This window comes from Phodopus roborovskii, unplaced genomic scaffold, assembly GCF_943737965.1.
Source record: "Phodopus roborovskii unplaced genomic scaffold, PHOROB, whole genome shotgun sequence".
Classification (NCBI taxonomy): Eukaryota; Metazoa; Chordata; class Mammalia; order Rodentia; family Cricetidae; genus Phodopus; species Phodopus roborovskii.
This window is the reverse complement of record NW_026126541.1, coordinates 20454844-20472789: the sequence shown is the minus strand read 5'-3', so window position 1 is coordinate 20472789 and position 17946 is coordinate 20454844. Positions and strand designations below refer to the sequence as shown.

The 17946-nt window shown below is 42.6% G+C and overlaps 1 protein-coding gene across 1 annotated transcript in view; it reads left to right on the top strand.

The window, feature by feature from the left end:
• The window catches only part of Plce1 (phospholipase C epsilon 1), a 237058-nt gene that overhangs the window by 194320 nt on the left and 24792 nt on the right, over window positions 1–17946 (top strand). Inside the window, exons 17-22 of the mRNA XM_051199750.1 lie at window positions 25–141; window positions 1289–1447; window positions 6994–7123; window positions 10766–10807; window positions 11823–11944; window positions 12643–12760. Coding sequence (XP_051055707.1) covers window positions 25–141; window positions 1289–1447; window positions 6994–7123; window positions 10766–10807; window positions 11823–11944; window positions 12643–12760 — 688 coding nt within the window. The remainder of the gene's footprint in view (window positions 1–24; window positions 142–1288; window positions 1448–6993; window positions 7124–10765; window positions 10808–11822; window positions 11945–12642; window positions 12761–17946) is intronic.

The window sequence follows — 17946 nt, the reverse complement described above, 5'->3', positions numbered from 1 at the left end:
TAAGCAGCTGTTCGACTCTTACAGGAAGTGGTGGAAGCCATCGATCGCAGTGCCTTCATTACCTCTGACCTGCCAATCATCATATCCATTGAGAACCACTGTTCATTGCCTCAACAACGAAAAATGGCAGACATTTTCAAGGTGTGCTTCATCTAAGACACTATTGTCTTTCCTTTGGTGGTGGTATCTATATAGGGTGGATGTGGACCACAACATAGCTGGACTTTATAGCCATGAAGCATGTTCTATTAGGGTTCTACAGACCCAAAAACTGGCATTGCTCAGAAAGCTTAGGCTTGATCTAAGATGGTTCCTCTTTTCAACATAGGTATTTTTTCTGGTCTCCTGGCCCTTTCCAGGAAGCCTCAGTAAGGATAGACCAACTCTACCATGTACCTGATACTACCAGGAAGAGCACCAGATGTCACCTGGCAGTTGTACAAGGAAAAACTGTAACTGTTTTGGGGAAAGTCACGTATTCATGTGACTCACACTGTAGTCTAGGGATCCAAGTTAGCAAGTTAGACTGTTCAGAACACTTTCTGTGTTAATAGTAATCTACTTTATACTAGGGAAATGTAACACAGACCGACTAAGGAGGGTATATTCCATAAGACACCCCCCCCCCCGTTTCTCCAGTGAGAAACGTAGTTCTCACGAAAGGAGGGAGCACTGACATGGAAATATCCTCCAATATGAACACCAGCAGAACTTTGGCTTTTCAGATCGCCCTAGCCCGCGCTTGGAATTTTTGCTCATGTTTATTTAAAAATAGCTAGATATAAAAAATTGTCATACTTTCTATTCTGGCCTTGAGTGATCACCCTGTGTCTACCCTCCACCCATGGTCTCCTTAAGAGAGACAGTCTTCTTTGGAGACCAGTGTTCATAAGTCCTTGTAAAAAATGACATGTATTCTTTATCCATTGTTGGAGCAAATGTACCCTGTTGCTCTCGTCTCTTCTGTTCACTTGCAAAACCACAGCTGCTCATCAAATCTCTGCTTGCTTTCGTCTTTAATACATTAGACTCTGGAACATTTTCCTAAGTCATCACAGCTGGCTCCCTCTCCAGACTGACCTAGGTCTCCCCCCTTGCCCTGAACGCATCCCTTCCTTCCTGCAGGAAACTGCCAAGAGAATAAACAACCTCTTCTGTAGTTCCTTTTCCTGGGATTTCTCAAACAATTCAACTAAGTTGAGCTATCCAGTACATCTAGGGGATGTAAATGTATTTGTCAAGTAGAGGCAGAAGGCATTAATGGTGAGTTTTCCTCTGTGCTTTGTAGAGTGTGTTTGGAGAAAAGCTGGTGGCTAAATTCTTATTCGAGACAGATTTTTCGGATGATCCAATGCTTCCCTCACCTGACCAACTTAGGAGGAAAGTGCTTCTTAAAAACAAGAAGCTAAAGGCCCATCAGACGCCAGTCGACATCCTGAAACAAAAGGTACTCCTCTCTGGTTAAGCGAGTTAGGGATATGTCATGGGCTTGGGACAAGGCAATTAATGCCATTTGGACTTTTCAAGTGACTTGCTGCATAACAGTGAGCCTTGAGATCCCTCAACTGAAACACTTGATTTGGAGATTTCTAATTCATAGACAGATAGATTCTCTCCTCCCACTAACCTAACGTTTTATTTTGTGGATTGTACCCATGTGAAATGTGCCTCCACTGTTCAGTTTGTTCTAAGCAGGATGATGTGTGACCCCTGCCTCTCCATCTTGAATACTGGGATGGAAGGTCTGTGCTCCCAAGGCCTACCTATACGTTCCTGGAATGTTAAAAATCTTATCACAAGTTGAAACATTTATAGGATATAATTCCTATTATATCATTTACATCTATATACCTACAAATATTATATGCAAAATAGACCTCACTGCTGAATCAATTAACTTTACTGCTAGACTTAATTTCTGTTTAAAAATTCAGATATGCATTATATTCTCACCCCTGTGATGACCAGCTTGATATTGAATTTTCACTTCAAGAAAGGTAGAAGTCAGGAAGGAGTCAGAGAAAGAGGAGGAAGTGACGTTCGCCCTTGTAGGTATTTACCAGGTGGATACAATGGTGTTCCCTTGTCTCCTAAACTTCCTGGGGACCTTCGCTCAGGCGCTGCACATTCTTGAGTGTCCCTTTCACCTGACCTCAAGCATCATACAAAGATGCTTGGCGAGTGAGAGCTCCGCCTCTCTTTGAACAGGATTGAACCCTTGCGAAAAGTGTAGGGAGGAGGGGCGAGATGTCAGCTGTTTCCCAACGAGCCTATTGTTTAAATGATACATGCACAGAGATGCTGAAGGCCCAGATGTGGATTCCTTTTGAAAGTACCCAAGAGAATGGTGGAGAGATGGTTCAGCAGTTGAGAGCACTGGCTGCTCTTCCGGAGAATTCAAGGTTCCATTCCTAACACTGACAGGGCGGCTCACAACCTGCTGTAACTCCAATCCCGGGGGATCTGGCACCCTCTTCTGGCCTCAGAGGGTACTGCACACACACGGTGCCCAGACAAAAGTGCAGACAAAACATCCACACACTTAAAAATTGTTTTTAATTAAGAAGTGTCTGAACCTACATATCCTTAGAAGTGTCTGTACCTGAAGGTCACACAACCCCAATACATCTGTTCCATCTGTCACCTTCAGTAGCCAGACAGGAAAGACCAGCACAAGGAGGCCCTGGAAACATGGCAGACGGACTCAGTGAGAGCAGAGAGTGCATGCCCCCACGCCTGAACAGCCCTAATCAAATTACTTTAAAAGAAGTTAAAATATTATCTCCATTGAGCACCCGCTGTGTGTCCCTGTAATTCTGGCTACCAAGGGAGCTGGGATGGGATGGCTACCTCAGCCCGAGAACTGGGGCTTAACCTGGGAGACACAGCGAGACCCCTGTCTCTTTTAAAAAGAAAAGTGTTGCATTAGCCCAGTGGTTCTCAATCTGAGGGCCCAGACCCCTTCAGCAAACCTCTGCTTCCAAAAAAATATATATATATTTACATTATGATTTATAACAGTAGTAAAATTACAGTTATAAAGTAGCAACAAAAATTATTATATGGTTGGGGGCCACCACAACATGAAGAGCTGTATTAAAGGGTCACAGCACTAGGAGGGTTGAGAACCACCACACTATCCAAGCAAGTCTGTTGTGGAGATGAACTTCCCCCAAGGCCCAAAAGTTTCAAATCTTCTCTATGAACACCTCGCCCTAAGCCCTCTCCAGGGGACTAGCATTTGCTAGTCCTGAAAGCCGTAACAACTGTACATGGGCATTGTAGTGAAGCTTTTTAACTGTTAGCATGTGTGTATACTCTAACTGGTCTTCCTTAGATGTCAGTGACTGGCCGCCCAGCAGAGGATGCTGTTTCTTCCAGAACACTGTTCCCACATTTCCTTTCCTCCTCCTCCCACTCCTTCTTCTCATCTTTTATTTTATATATTTTACTTTATTGTATACAGGTCTATTGTTAAAAAAAAAAAAGAGGGGCATAGAAATAGGGTAGGGTGTAAGAAGCAGTAAGTATAGAGTGCATTACCCAGGGCAGAGTAACGTAGATCAGCACAGATGGGATGTGTATAAACGGAGATCTGAAAGAATGCATACTGTTTTAATGAGGGAAGGAGGAGGCAGGGAGGGGGAGGGGAGGGAGGGAGGGAGGGACTGGCTAGAGTGGGAAATGCTGCACTGGAGAGCATGACACCCGTTAGCATGTTCAATGAAGGCTGTAAAGCCCTGTGTTCTTTGGCTAAGCTGCTGTTCCCAGGCTTGCCTTGCATTTAGTGGCTAGGCTCTCAGTTTTTCCACGCTAGCCATTAGCACCCACAAGGCTCCTAGACTCACTCTGAGAAATCTGAGCCTCGCCGGTGAGCATTTAATAATCTAGGTGTCCAGCACTGTAGAATATTTGATCAAGATCTTCTTCTCTTTATCAAGACACGGCCTCCACTGCATCTTCCCTATTTGCACATTTTTTATTACAAAGATAACACAGCCACATTTTTTAAAAAATTAGGGAATATGGGATGGTAAAGTGGCGAAGCATGTAAAAGCACACACAATCAAGCACAACAGCCTTGGTTCACTTCGTTGGACTCATATGGTGCAAAAAAAGAACCAACTTCCTGGAGTTGTCCTTTGAACCCCATACATACTGTGACACAAATGCACACACACACACACACACATACACACACACACACAATGTACAATAAAATAAGTAAATGTAATTTCTGATTTTTGTTAAATATTTAAAAATTAAAATCAATGGCAAGGTGGCATGCACCTTTAGCCTCAGCTTTTGGGAGGCATAGGCAGGTGGGTCTCTGAGTTTGAAGGCAGCTTGGTTTACAGATGGAGAACCGGAACATCCAGGGCTACACAGAGAAACCCTGTCTTGGAAAAAAACAATTCATAACTTTGGCAATGTCCATAGCTAAAAGTTGGGGAGTCTGTCTTCACTAGGTTTCTATTGCCATGGTAAAACGTGACCAAAAGCAATTTTTGGAGAAAAAGGTTTAATCTAGCTTACAACTCTCAGGTCAGAGTCCATCATTGATGGATGTCAGAGCAGGAACTCAAGATAGAAACCCAGAGGCCAATGCTGATGCAAAGGCCATGGGGGAAGCTGATTACTGGCTTGCTCCTCGTGGCTTGCACAAGTTGAGTTTTTATAACACTAGGATCACCACCCAGGGATGGCACCGCCCACAGTGAGCTGGGCCCTCCCACATCAGTCTTCAATCAAGAACATGTCCCATGGGCTTGCCCACGGGCTCCAGAGGCTGTCTAGAAGCCAACCTGATGGGCACATTTTCTCAACTGAGGTTCCCTCTTCCCTAGTGGCATAAAACTAGCCAGAAGGAGCCCAAGAATAGAAATGAAAACAAACTGTGTCTTTACTTTTAATTATTCGTGTTAATGAAAGAGAGAGTTCGAACGTGGGGGTCAAAGGACACCTTCCAGAGTCAGTTTTCTCCTTCCAGCGTGGGCTCCAGGGATCTAATTCAGGTTGCCATGTTTGTGTGGCAAGTGTTTTTACCCGCTGAGCCATCCTGTCAACTCTTTATGTTCATTCATCTCTATGTTCATTCATCTTTATGTTCATTCATCTCTAATTTAGCAATTCTTCTGATTATAAACATAGGGAGAAACCAAGTAGCTTAGGCAATACCTAATATATGTCTTTTTTCACTGGGAGAAAAGACAGCTTTCTTATTATTATCTCACAGATGTTGAAAACTCCTCTGAGAAGTATTATATTCATCCTGTATTCAGACATATCACTTGACTCACTATTATGTTTCGACACATTACCTAAATTTTTGTTTCAATAATTTATTTTTGTTATCTTTAATTATATATGTGCATATATGAATGTGTGAGAGAGAGAGACAGAAAGAGAGAGAGGGAGGGAGAGAGAGAGAGAGAGAGAACATGTGTACATGATTTAGGCATAGGTACCTGTGGAGGCCAGAAACATCAGATCCCCCTGGAGTTGAACTTACTTTTAAAAGAAATAATTTGGTATTATTTTATGTATATGAGTGTTTCTCTTGCATGTATTTTTACTCACTGTGAGCACACCTGGTGCATCAGATCCCCTGGGACTGGAGTTATGAGTGGTTATGAGCCACCACATGGGTGCCGGGAGTTGAGACCAGATCTTTGGCAAGAACAAGCACTCTTAGCTTCTGAGCCATCTCCCCCAGGCCTGGAGCTGAGCTTCCACATAAGCACTCTTAACCATCTGTCTAGCCCCAGGTTTCCTAACATTTCCAAGCCTGTTTTGTTATTTTGATTTATAGCTCTGATAACGTCTGTTGAAAACGTGTTTTCTAAACTAGCAACTGTTCTTGTGGTCTGCTTGTCCACAGGGATTCTAGCATTGTTCTCAAGGTCAGAGGGCTTTCAATATTATTTTAAGACGGAAAAAAAATTAGTTTCTTAACTGAGACTTCCTGCTCTAAAATTGATGGGCTGTTTCACTCAGTCCCTTGGGACTGATGCTAGTTTTCCAAGCATTAGAGTTTTTTTTCTTGCAGGACTTCCCAGAGAGCCTAGAAATCCAGACACCACACACAAGTTTCTTTGTGATTGTTTCTAAAAAGCTCCCAAGTTCTTTAAGGATGTTGACATCCACCTAAAAGTTGTATCTAGAATTTTTAAGGCCAAAGACTGGGCTATGGCATCCCCAAGAAACTAAGCTCAACCACTGGCCCTCAATGTGCCGATTAGAAGCACGTGTGTGGTGTAAAGCAATGAGAAGAGACCCATTCAGTATGACTCTCCTGGGAGAAAGGACAGATGGAGGAACTCATAACCTCAAGTCCATCTTCAGGACACTGACAGGAGCTTTAGCTTTAAATGGAATGCAAGAGGGTGCACTGTTAACCAGTCCAGTCAAGGTGTGGTCGAGCTCATCATTGTCTCTCAGCACAGACCTGTCAAGTGGTCCGAAGAAGTTCTTATTCCTCGAGGGACAACGAGATTCTTGGGAGAGTACTGTTGATTCAGGGAGCAGTCTCCCATCCTAGATACCTGCCCTCATCTGGGGGGTGGGGGTCTATTCAATGAAGTTCTGCTGTTCTGGGAATCCAAGGTGACTTATGAGGAAAGGTTAAGGACAATGGCTTATCTCTGTTCCTTAGCCTTGATGGGGGATGAGACAGGTTAGGAGGGCACTCCCTGAGTGATTATCATGCCTGTGTGCCAAGGGAAGCAGGAAACTCCAAGTAAAGAACCCAGATACAAAATGGCATCAAAGATGCTACGCCGGTTTCCGCTATCTGTGGGCCGAAATGAGGAGTCAAAGCCTCAAGCGAGTTCCTGTTTCATGCCAATGTTTCTGTTGCGTCCAGATACTTTCTTCCTCTCTCAAAGGAACCCAAAGGGGTAGTCCACTTCCATCACCAGGTGGTGGTTTTAAAGGCTTAGGTGGAAGCTCAGGAGGTTGTATGTGCAGTCTTTAATTATTGCTGTCTTACAGGCTCATCAGTTAGCATCCATGCACGCACAGGCTTTCACTGGTGGGAATGCCAACCCCCCGCCTGCCAGTAATGAGGAAGAGGACGATGAAGAGGATGAATATGATTATGATTATGAATCCCTTTCCGATGGTAAGAGAAACAGAGCCTGCTTCTGTGAGCAGGGAAATGCTTAGGTGATTTTTCTTCTCCCCTCTCCCTCTCCTTCCCCCCGAAAATAAATCTGGAACTCCATAGATAAGCAGTAGAGATTGTTTTAATAATGTCTGGAAGTTTGAAAATCCAGTCACTCGGTGAGGACCAAGGAAGATCAGGGGCTGTGTGAAGCATCACAGCCACACCCCAGGAAGATGAGGACTGCACAGGAAGCAGTGGGGGGTGGTGTGGGGGTGTCTTTCCTAAGGTGGGCTTGTAGAGGAAGAGGTGGAGTAATAGCAGAAAAACACGTCTTCAGCCTTCGAGCTTCTGGAGCTGTACAAGCTCTTGGCAGCCGTTTCAGACTGTGCCCCCCACCTCCCCCATCCCCAGTGACATCTGCAGGGGACAGCTTCACTGCCCAGTGCTCTCCTCCTCGTTGCCATACTATCCCTCTGGCAGTCTGTCACCAAGAAGAGGAGCATCTGTCTCCTTCCTCCCTGTTCTCCGGTTACTAAACCAACAAGACATTTCCTTCCGGCCCCACCAAAGAGAAGACCATGAGTGATGATGGCTAATGACACAATTTTTAAAAATCAAATAAGTCATGTTAACTAACTAGTCAGGTTCCTAGTGAATCATTCTTCTCGTAGAATTTACACATAATTAGTGTCATTAGCAGGAGATTACAAAATGTTTTCTCCTGCAACATTACTGACAATGGGCTTCCTCCTTGCTGACCTCTAAAAGGCAACAGTATTCCCATGAGGAAATTTCAAAGTTCAAGGTATTTAATTGTATAAACTTTTTTTTTTTTTTAATGAGACCAAATTCTTTGTGTAGTCCCGGCCTGCAAGTCTTGATCCTCCTGATTCCATCTCCTTCATAGCATAATGTATTGGGCTGAGGGTTTGGCTCAGTGGTAGAGCATTTGCCCTTTGATCCCTGGCACACACATGCTGCTTAAGGTATTTGCTAAACGTGTAGCTGTGCCCACACTAGTAACCATTTACCACTGATGTAAGACCGCTAAGTCACCTCCACAACAGCTTCTACTGTTTCCAATCATGTTTCAGTTCAGAGCCTTCATTACTGTTGACAGTCTAGTTGTAGTCTGACCTAAAACATAATACTAAGTAATATCAATTTAGTATTTAGCTTTCATAATAGTTGGTTGTTTCATGGCATCAGTTAAAGGCCTAGGTATTTGATCTAAAATACCATGAGGTAATAAAAGGGATAAAATGGGGATTAGGGATCATCCTACCCCAAGACCCTGCCATACCACTGTTGGGTATATACCCAAAGGAGGCACATTCAAACCTCAAGGACATTTGCTCAACTATGTTCATAGCAACATTGTTTGTAATAACTAGATGTTGGAAACAACCTAGATGCCCCTCAATTGAAGAATGGAGAAAGAAAATGTGGTACATTTACACAATGGAGTAATACTCAGCAGTAAGAAACAATAACATCCTAAAATTCGCAGGCAAATGAGCAGAACTAGGAAAAAAAAAATCCTAAGTGAGGTAACCCAAAACCAGAAAGACAAATATAGTATGTACTCACTCATAAGTGAATACTAGAAGAAAAGCAAAAGATAATCAACCCATAACCCTAGAGAAGCTCGAACCCTCTTCCAGAAACAGACAGAAGCAGATGCAGAAATCTGTAACTAACCAACAGGCCGAGCTCCTGGAGTACAATCGAAGTGAGAGAGGAGTGAAAATATGAACAAAGGAGTCAAGACCATGATGGGAAAACCCACAGAATCAGCTGACCTGAGCCAATGAGAGATCACTGACTCAGGTCTGACAAATGGGGAACCTGCATAAGACCTAACTAGACTCCCTTAATATAGGTGACACTGGTGTGACTGGGACAATACATGAGGTCACTGGCAGTGGGCCCAAGATCTAACTCTAATGCACAAACTGACTTGGTGGAGCCCATTCAATATGGAGAGATACCTCGCCCAGCCTAGACACAGGCGTGGGGTGATGGAGGGATGCCTTGGTCCTGCCTCAACTAGATGATGGGACAGACTTAGTACTTCCTAGAGGAGGCCTTACCCTCTCCATGGAGCAGATGGGAGGAGGGGAAGTGAAAGGAGTGGGGGGGGAGGGAGGGGGAACTAGGATTGGAATGTAAAAAATAAGTTTAAAAAACTTTAAAAAAAGAATATATGAAGAAATTCCATTATAGGTAGCTACCACTTATGTCTTATAAAGTTTTATGCTTGTTAAAGATTTTATTTTAAAGCCCCCCCCCCACAAAAAAAAACAGCCAGTCTGCTGCCTTTAATCCCAGCACTTGGGAGGCAGAGGCAGGCAGATCTCTGAGTTCAAGGCCAGCCGTCTACAATTTGAGTTCCCAGACAGCCAGGGATACACAGAGAAATATTGTCTCAAAAACAAAACAAACACACACACACAAAAACCACAAAACAAAACTCAAAAAAAGAAAGAAAGGAGAAGAAATCGGTCACTCCAGTCATTCCAGATGTTATATTTTCCTGTAATAAGTTGATCTACCAAAAAATGAATTCTCTCTATCATTAGTTACTCTTGGGTTTTTCTTTTGTTTGTTTGTTTGTTTTGTTTTTGTTGGGTTGTTTGGTTGGATTTTTTTGTTTTGTTTGTACTTTTGAGAACAGGAATTCAGGCTTTTTAAATTATTGTTCTTGGTATTTATTTTTATTTATTTGCAAATGGCAAACAGAGGGAGAGAAAGATCTTTCTGGTTTAGTTTTGGGTAGAGGAGTGAAATTCAACTCTGCTCCCCCAGGGAAGTTTTAAACTAGCCCTATGCATTGTATAAAGCTGGGGTGGACCGTTTGCTGAAAGTGAAGGCTCAGCAGGCTCTACTCCCATGGTATATGAGACTTTGAACAATGAATTTTCACTGTGAATCATAAGTCCCTCAGATACAATGTGAAAAAGATTGGTTGAGTGTTTGGTGATTACCTCCCCACTCCCACCCAACGCACAAACACTTCCAACAAAGTCATCTGGGATCTATGACAGCTAAAGTCCACTGTCACGGTTATTTCCCATTTCACTTAAAATTTCCCTCTGGCTGGCTGACTCCCAAATAGGCCTTGAAGTTATGGCGTGCCTTGTGAAGTTTGTCCTATGACAGCTTACGTAGGCAACCATTAAATGCCTTAGCAAGCATATGATTTTGATGGTGGTTGCAGTGCCTGTCTCATCTCTCCTACTTTAATTAAAGCCATATCAGGGATGTTATAGTCCTCACTAACTAGTAATATGAATGGGCAGCTTATGGCATGAATAGCATTAACAGTGTTTGCTCTTTTTTAAATTTTTTTTAATTTTTTTTTTTTTGAGACAATGTCTCATACATCCCAGGTTGTCCTTGAATGCTCTATGTAGTTGGAGATGACCTTGAACTCCTGATGCTTTTGCATCCACTGCCCATGGACCAGGATTGGCTGCATTTCCATTACTGCTAGTCCTTGTATTTATGGCAGTCAAGATATTAGGTCTCTAAGTCACTCATCTTATAACCTAAGCTGACATAACCTATGCTTTGTGCCACACCTTCATTTGATTTGTCTGTCTCAGTCTTAATTCTCCTTACCTGTATTTTCTTTCTGATTCTGTTTCTCTGTAGCAGATGTCCTTACTGCTTCCCCTCTTCCTAACAGTCAGGAAGGTAAACACCGTTTGAACCCGGTATTTTAACTGCATGGATGTCCGAATTAAGTCCCTACTGTCTTGGGTCTGGTTAGCATGAAGTTGTGACACTTCTGTGCATAGGAATGTGGTGAAATTGTTTATCTCTTGGTAAGCTGCATGGCCCTGACTTGCTATAAGGATATCTTGGTCTAAGCATTTGTGGTCCAAAAAGATAGTAAATCTGGAATGAGATATTAGTTTTTCACTTTAAAAGAGCACGATCATGATATACTTCTTGGACTTTTAAACTTGTCCTGAATAGAGATGCCAAACATGGCAAAAGTCTAAGATTATCTGCCACACTTAGAATTACTTACATTCTTGGGCCTGGAGAGATGGCTCAGTGGTTAAGAGCACTGGCTGCTCTTCCAAAGGACCCAGGTTCAGTTCCCAGCACCCACATAACCAGCTCACAGTGGTCTGTAACTTAATTCTATGGAATCTGACACCTTCATACAGATATACATGCAGGCAAAACACCCAATGCACTAAACAAATAATTTTTTCTAAATTGTATTCTTAAGATTGTAACTTAACAACAGCAATCATGAAAACTTTACTCTCCGAATAATTTAAATTGGGGAAACTTTGCATCATGCATAACAATAAGTCTTCTCCCATGAATATTGGCCTTGACATTTCAAGAAGCAAATAGCTTCATTTCAAAGGAAGGCTGGTTAACTCATGAACGAAGCACCTAGAACCACTAGATCGCCCCAGACCTGTGTGCTGTCAGTCTCTTGACACAGGATACCACCAGCTGGTCAAGATGAGCCTTCTCATTTAGATTATGTCTGTATGGTACCAAAACCACTGGTAAATGAGTTCATAAAACTGAGGCTAAATATATAACCTGCGTTTTAAATTGTGCTTCGAGCCATCGTTTTGTAATGCATAGCCGGCACCTCAGTCTTGTAGATACATGCAGGTGGCTGGACACCCTAACCCTGCATTTGGTTCTTCCTCACTAAAGCCTGATCACCCATTTTCAGACAATATTCTGGAAGACAAGCCTGAAAACAAATCCTGTGCAGACAAGCTTCAGTTTGAGTACAATGAAGAAATCCCCAAGAGGATAAAGAAAGCAGATAACTCTTCTTGCAATAAGGGAAAGGTAGGAGACAGCTTTCCTTATGTGGTTCGTGGGACTTGGTAATCTGTCCCTTTCATCTGGGACTCCCCTCCCCTCCCTTCCTCACTCAATTTCCCTCAGATGCCAAAGACCACATGGAGATGTCATAAGACACCTGCCTGCCACTTGCCATTATTTCACCCAGATACTGGAGGTATCTCTGTGGCAGATACCTCACTGTATTGTCAGAGGATGGAGGACAGGCTCTCGTGGAAGATGTTGTGTAAGAATAAAGTTTGCCCAAGTCCACAGAAACAGGGCATTCAGGCCAAGAGGGCAATTTGGTTGTTGAAGAAATTGTAAGAGGTTTTAAAGTCATTTACACCAAGAAGATAAAAGGAAGGCAGCTGATAAAGTGTTAGCAAGAACAACACAAAGACCAGAAAGACACAGGAGGCACCCCGGCCTCACCCTCGGCTCGGGTGCTGCACAGCCTATAGACACTGGGGGGAAAATCTATTCAGACAGCTGCAGCGTCAAAATCGTGAGCCTGAGAGTCAGGAAGGATGAACTAGACACACCCCTTCCCCTCAGAAAGCTGCTGGCATATGAGTGTGAAGGAATGCTGAGTAAGGGGACGCATGCTTGCCATGTGGGAAAAGTCTAGAGAAAGTGCTCTGGGGCTCTAGAATGAGGGGGACTCCATCTCCTGATAAAACGGTGTCATTTTCCCTTGAAAGGTGTATGACATGGAGCTGGGGGAGGAGTTTTACCTCCCTCAAAACAAAAAGGAAAGCAGACAGATTGCGCCAGAACTCTCTGACCTCATCATCTACTGCCAGGCAGTAAAATTTCCAGGTAAGAGTAGTCAATAGCCATCTTTAACATTTAAAGTCAGTAAAACAGTAAAAGTTTATACTGTTTAATGGGGCATTATGAATACTTTGACATAACTGAATTGTGTGGCTGAAATAAATATTTCCCATAGATGATCTCTGACTTTTCATAATAATTCTCCAAGGTCAGTGCATCTCTACTTGTACCTCTCAAAAGACTTGTTTAGTTTTACTTTAGGTACATGGGTGTTTTGTCTGTGTGAATATATGTGCATCATGTGTGTGCCTGGTGCTTTCAGACACTAGAAAAAGGGGATTGGATCCCTTGGAACTGGAGTTATGGACATCTGTGAGCCGCCACATGTGAGCTGGGAACTGAACTCAGGTCTTCTGTTAGAACAGCCAGTGCTTTTCACTGCTGAGCCTTCTTCCTCAGCATCCTCCCACCCAATTTTAAATAAAACAAATTCTGAGATACAACAAGTCATTTCACCAAGATTTCATTCAGAGAATCCTCAAAAAGAGTCTTATTGAAAGCTACAGAAATTGACTTAAGCAAAGAAAGAAATTTGGCAGCTGACATACTTTTTAAAAATTGTAGCACTTGGATACTCAAGTATCCAGTCCAGTCCAGTCCAGTTCAGGGCACATCCCTTCCATCTGTCCATCTGTCTTGCTGGCCACTGAGTTTGGGAGGTGTAGCCATAGCCAACTAGCACCAGAGGCTTCCAGACTCAGCTTCGGTCTGAGACCTCTTGAACCTCCAGCAAAAGTGTTACTCTTTCTCACTGAGTTACTTCCTTAAATCTTCACCAACCCCTGTGACCGGAGGGGCTGAGGAAATCTGAATGTCTGATTCTGGGAGGGTCACCACAAGTTCAAGGCCAGCTTGGCCTACTTAGTCCCATACCTGAGCTGTGGGCTCTGCCCAAACTACCTGATTGGAGTTGTGGGAAAGGATGAAATTTCTGAACTTGGCCATTTCTATTAATACAAAGAACTTAATGTGATGAGCTACTTCAAAAAAAAAAAATGTATTCAGTTGGGTGGTAGTGGTGCACGCCTTTAATCCCAGCACTCAGGAGTCAGAGGCAATTGGATCTCTTGTGAGTTTGAGGCCAGCCTGGTCTACAGAGCTAGTTCTAGGGCAGCTAGGGATGTTACACAGAGAAACCCTATCTAATAAAATCAAAAAGAAAGAAAGAGACAGAGAGATAGATAGAGAAAATAAAAAGAAAAATGTATTCATTTAATAAATGAGAGATCTATGAATCTATCTGCCTGTCTGTCTCCTAAGCCCTCCCTGAACTGCATCTACCCTGCCTTTCTCATCGGTGTATCATCAATGTATTATCAACCCAATTGTGTGTCCCAAAAATGGAAACCAAGAGGTAAAATAAAAAATAAAAGTAAAAAGTTAGAAGTCAACAAAAATAATCTCATGCAAAACAAACAAAAACTTCTCACATCCAAAATCTCTGAGGAGAGGAAAGAGCTGGGATTGGATGACCCATGTGAATGTCAGTGTATAGGAGGATTGGATGACCCATGTTAATGTCAGTGTATAGGAGGATTGGATGACCCATGTTAATGTCAGTGTATAGGAGGATTGGATGACCCATGTGAATGTCAGTACATAATGTTTGCCAGGACAGAGGAGTCAGAGTCCCAACCCTCATCTTCTCAAGATGTGCTGAACTCAGGTCCTGGTAAGTACCACTTCTCACACATTGCACCTGGCAAAGAGGACAGAGAATATCTTATATGATATTGGAGATTTCGGTCCTAAGATAAATAGTGTCCATCTTACATACCGTATGAAAAAAAAATCACAGAATTTTCTTAATTTTAAGTTTCCTTCCAGAAACTATAAAACTTTTGGCAGTTGCTATTGCTCATCTGCTAGTAAATCCTGTTGAAGTGGATATGAATGAATGAGTGAGTGAATTAATGAATCAATATGCGGCAAATATTTCAAAACGTACAGGAAAGTAGCATTTAAATTTAGTTTCATGTGGTTAGAGAGATGGCTTGGCAATTACGAGCACTTGCTGCTCTTGCATAGAACCCAGGTTTGGTTCCCACAACCCACATTAGATGGCTCACAACCACCTCCAATTCCAGTTCTAGGAGATCCGATGCCTTCTTCTGTCCTCTTTGAGCGCCAGGCATTCACATGTTGTACATATGCAAAGGTAGGCACACATATGTACACCTAAAATGTTAAACTTTTTAGAGGAAGAAAGTTAACCTATCAGCATCAGATCAAGTGTGAGAGTCATATTATTCAAGAATCTACACAAGCACTATAATCCCAGCATTCAGGTGGCAGAGCCAAAAGAATTGGCATAAGTTCAAAGCCAGTGTAGTCTAATGTGGTGAATTCCAGACCAGCCTGAACTGTAGAGTGAGCCCATCTCAAAAGAAAAAGAAGGAGGAGGAGGAGGAAGGAGGAAGGAGGAAGGAGAAAGAAGAAGAAGAAGAAGAAGAAGAGGAAGAGGAAGAGGAAGAGGAAGAAGAAGAAGAAGAAAGAAGAAGAAGATTACTGTTGCAAATTCCCATGGCTATTTCAATTTAGTGGGAAAGATAAAGTTATGCCAAACAAAGAATTGTGTGTCAGGGGGCCACTTGGCCCAACTCCTGACTTGAAGGGCAAGGCAGTTGTTTTTTGTTTGTTTGGTTGACTGTTTTGGTTTTTGTTTTGATTATACAGCACTGACTGACCTCTATGTAAACCAGGCTGGTCTTGAACTCATAGAGATTCATCTTCCTCTGCCTCCTAAGTGTTTGGATTAAAAGCATGTTCCACCACACCTGGCTGTTGTTCCTCATATATTGTTTTAAAACATTTACAAAGCATATATTATTTTCTTAAGTTTTTATTTTTATTTAGGGCTCTGGGGGGGGGGGAGCTCACACCATGCCCCAGGAGATGAGACGAGGACCTGGGATCCTCAGAGCAGAATAACAAGCTATTGTTAGCCATCTACTGTGGGTATTGGGAACTGAACTCGGGTAATCTGCAAGAGAAGCAGGTATCCTTAGCCACTGAGCTATCCCTTGACCTGACAGAACACATACTTTATGTGCCGTTTGTTAGCAATTAAAGTTTCTCTGCCCTGTCTGTAATTTTATCCCCTTTCTCAGAATAACTAAAATTATGTTCTTGGCATCACTATTGTAATAATTTCTAAAAATTAACTGTTGTTATAAAATTTTCTGATGTACATGAGGAAATTATAAAATGTTTATTTTGTTACCTTGCTGGCTTTGTGTTTGATAAATTAATAAGTTACCTTATCAGTTTCAGAGAACCTCACTTTTCAGCATTATCTAGTCTGGCCCCAGGAGCACAGGCCTACAGTCCAGCTGCTTCAGAGGCTAAGGCAGAATTGTGAATTGGAAGCTTGTCTAGAGAATGATTTCAAGGCCATCCTAGGCAACTTTAAATGACCCTTTCTCAACCCTTTAAAAAAAAAAAAAAAGAGTGGAATTATTAGCTCAGTAGACTTTCCTGGCATTTGTAAAGATTCAAGATTCAATTCCCTGTACTAAAAGATTAAAACACACATTTGAGCACACGCGCGCGCACACACACACACACACACACACACACACACACACAAGGTCCCCTGAGTAAAATAACCTAGCAAGGCAGTGGTGGTACATACCTTTAATCCCAGCACTCAGGGAGCAGAGCTTGGGTGTCTCGATTCCCAGGGCTGTGTTCTTTCTTAAGATCAAGGACATAACTGGAGTTCTTTATGTTTATATCTGCTAATAGGATTTGTTTCTCAGTTACATTTAATCCTCCATAGCTTGCCCTCCTCCTTCTATTAGGAAAGCGGGGGCATAGTGTTTTCTAATGTTACCCACCTTCCTAATTTTTGGATACTTCCCAGCAAGCCCCCTATATACCCACCTCTCATCAGACATGCACTGTGGTCTTTGTTCAGACAGAATATACTCAGGTTGAGGATGCAGCTCAGTGGGTGAGTGCTTGCCAGCCCGCACAAGGCCATGAACCAACTAGTATCATAGAGAATAAATAAGAATGTTCTCACCTTGGCCCATCCTCCCTAATCCCCTTCACCAATTCCCAGACTCTATGAAGACTCTGAGAATCTTCCATCCATCTTGGTGTCTTCTTTTGCAGACCTCCATGCATTTATAAGCATGTGTTTGTGTTCCTCTTCCATCTCTAATTATTTCTGATGGCAAATAACCGCAGAACTTAGCATGCATGCGTGCGTGCGTGTGTGTGTGTGTGTGTGTGTGTGTGTGTGTGTGTGTGTGTGTAGTCCCTCCCATTAAAAAAAGATATATATATATATATATATATATATATATATATGCGTGTGTGTGTGTAGTTTGCCTGCATATATGTCTGTGTACAGTGTCCCACTCTGGTCTCCAAGGGCCCTGTCTGCACATGGTACACAGACAAAATACTCCATGCACGCAAAAATACATAATTTCGGACTCTGCATTCGAAGAAGGGACCAGTGTCTGGTGTGTGTGTGTGTGTGTGTGTCCATCCAGAAAAATATTAGATGACAAAGTTGTCAGGCAAGATTTTTCATGGCTGTTATCTGTGACTTTGGCCAACACCAATCCCCTCTTTGAGCCTCGGTTTTCTGAAACCATTGTCTGTGCTCCCCACTCCTCCTTGAAAATATATTCTTTTCTCATCAATACATTCCGATTACAGTTTTTCTCTCTCCCACCATTCCAATTCCTAACCCCCACTAAATCTGAATACCTTACTGTCTCTCATTAGAAAAGAATAGGCTTCTAAGAGATAGCAACAGAACAACACAAAAAAATATAGTATGATAAAACAAAAACCATCACATCAAAGTTGGACCAGGAAAACCAACAGAAGGAAAAGGGCCCAAGAAAGGGTACAAGAATCAGAGTCCCAGTCATTCACATACTCAAGATTCCCATAAAAACACTAAACTGAAAGCTATGACATACACAGAAGACCTGTTGCAGACCTGTTCAAGAGTCCATATGAGCTTGGCTCAGTTGATTTAATAGGCCTTGTTCTCTAGGTGTCCTCAATCACCGCAGGCACTCTATCTGCATCATCTTCCACAGGGTCCCTGAGCTCTAAGTATTCTAAGTATTCCAAAGTGCCTCTCTCTCTCTCTCTCTCTCTCTCTCTCTCTCTCTCTCTCTCTCTCTCTCTCTCTCTCTCCTTCC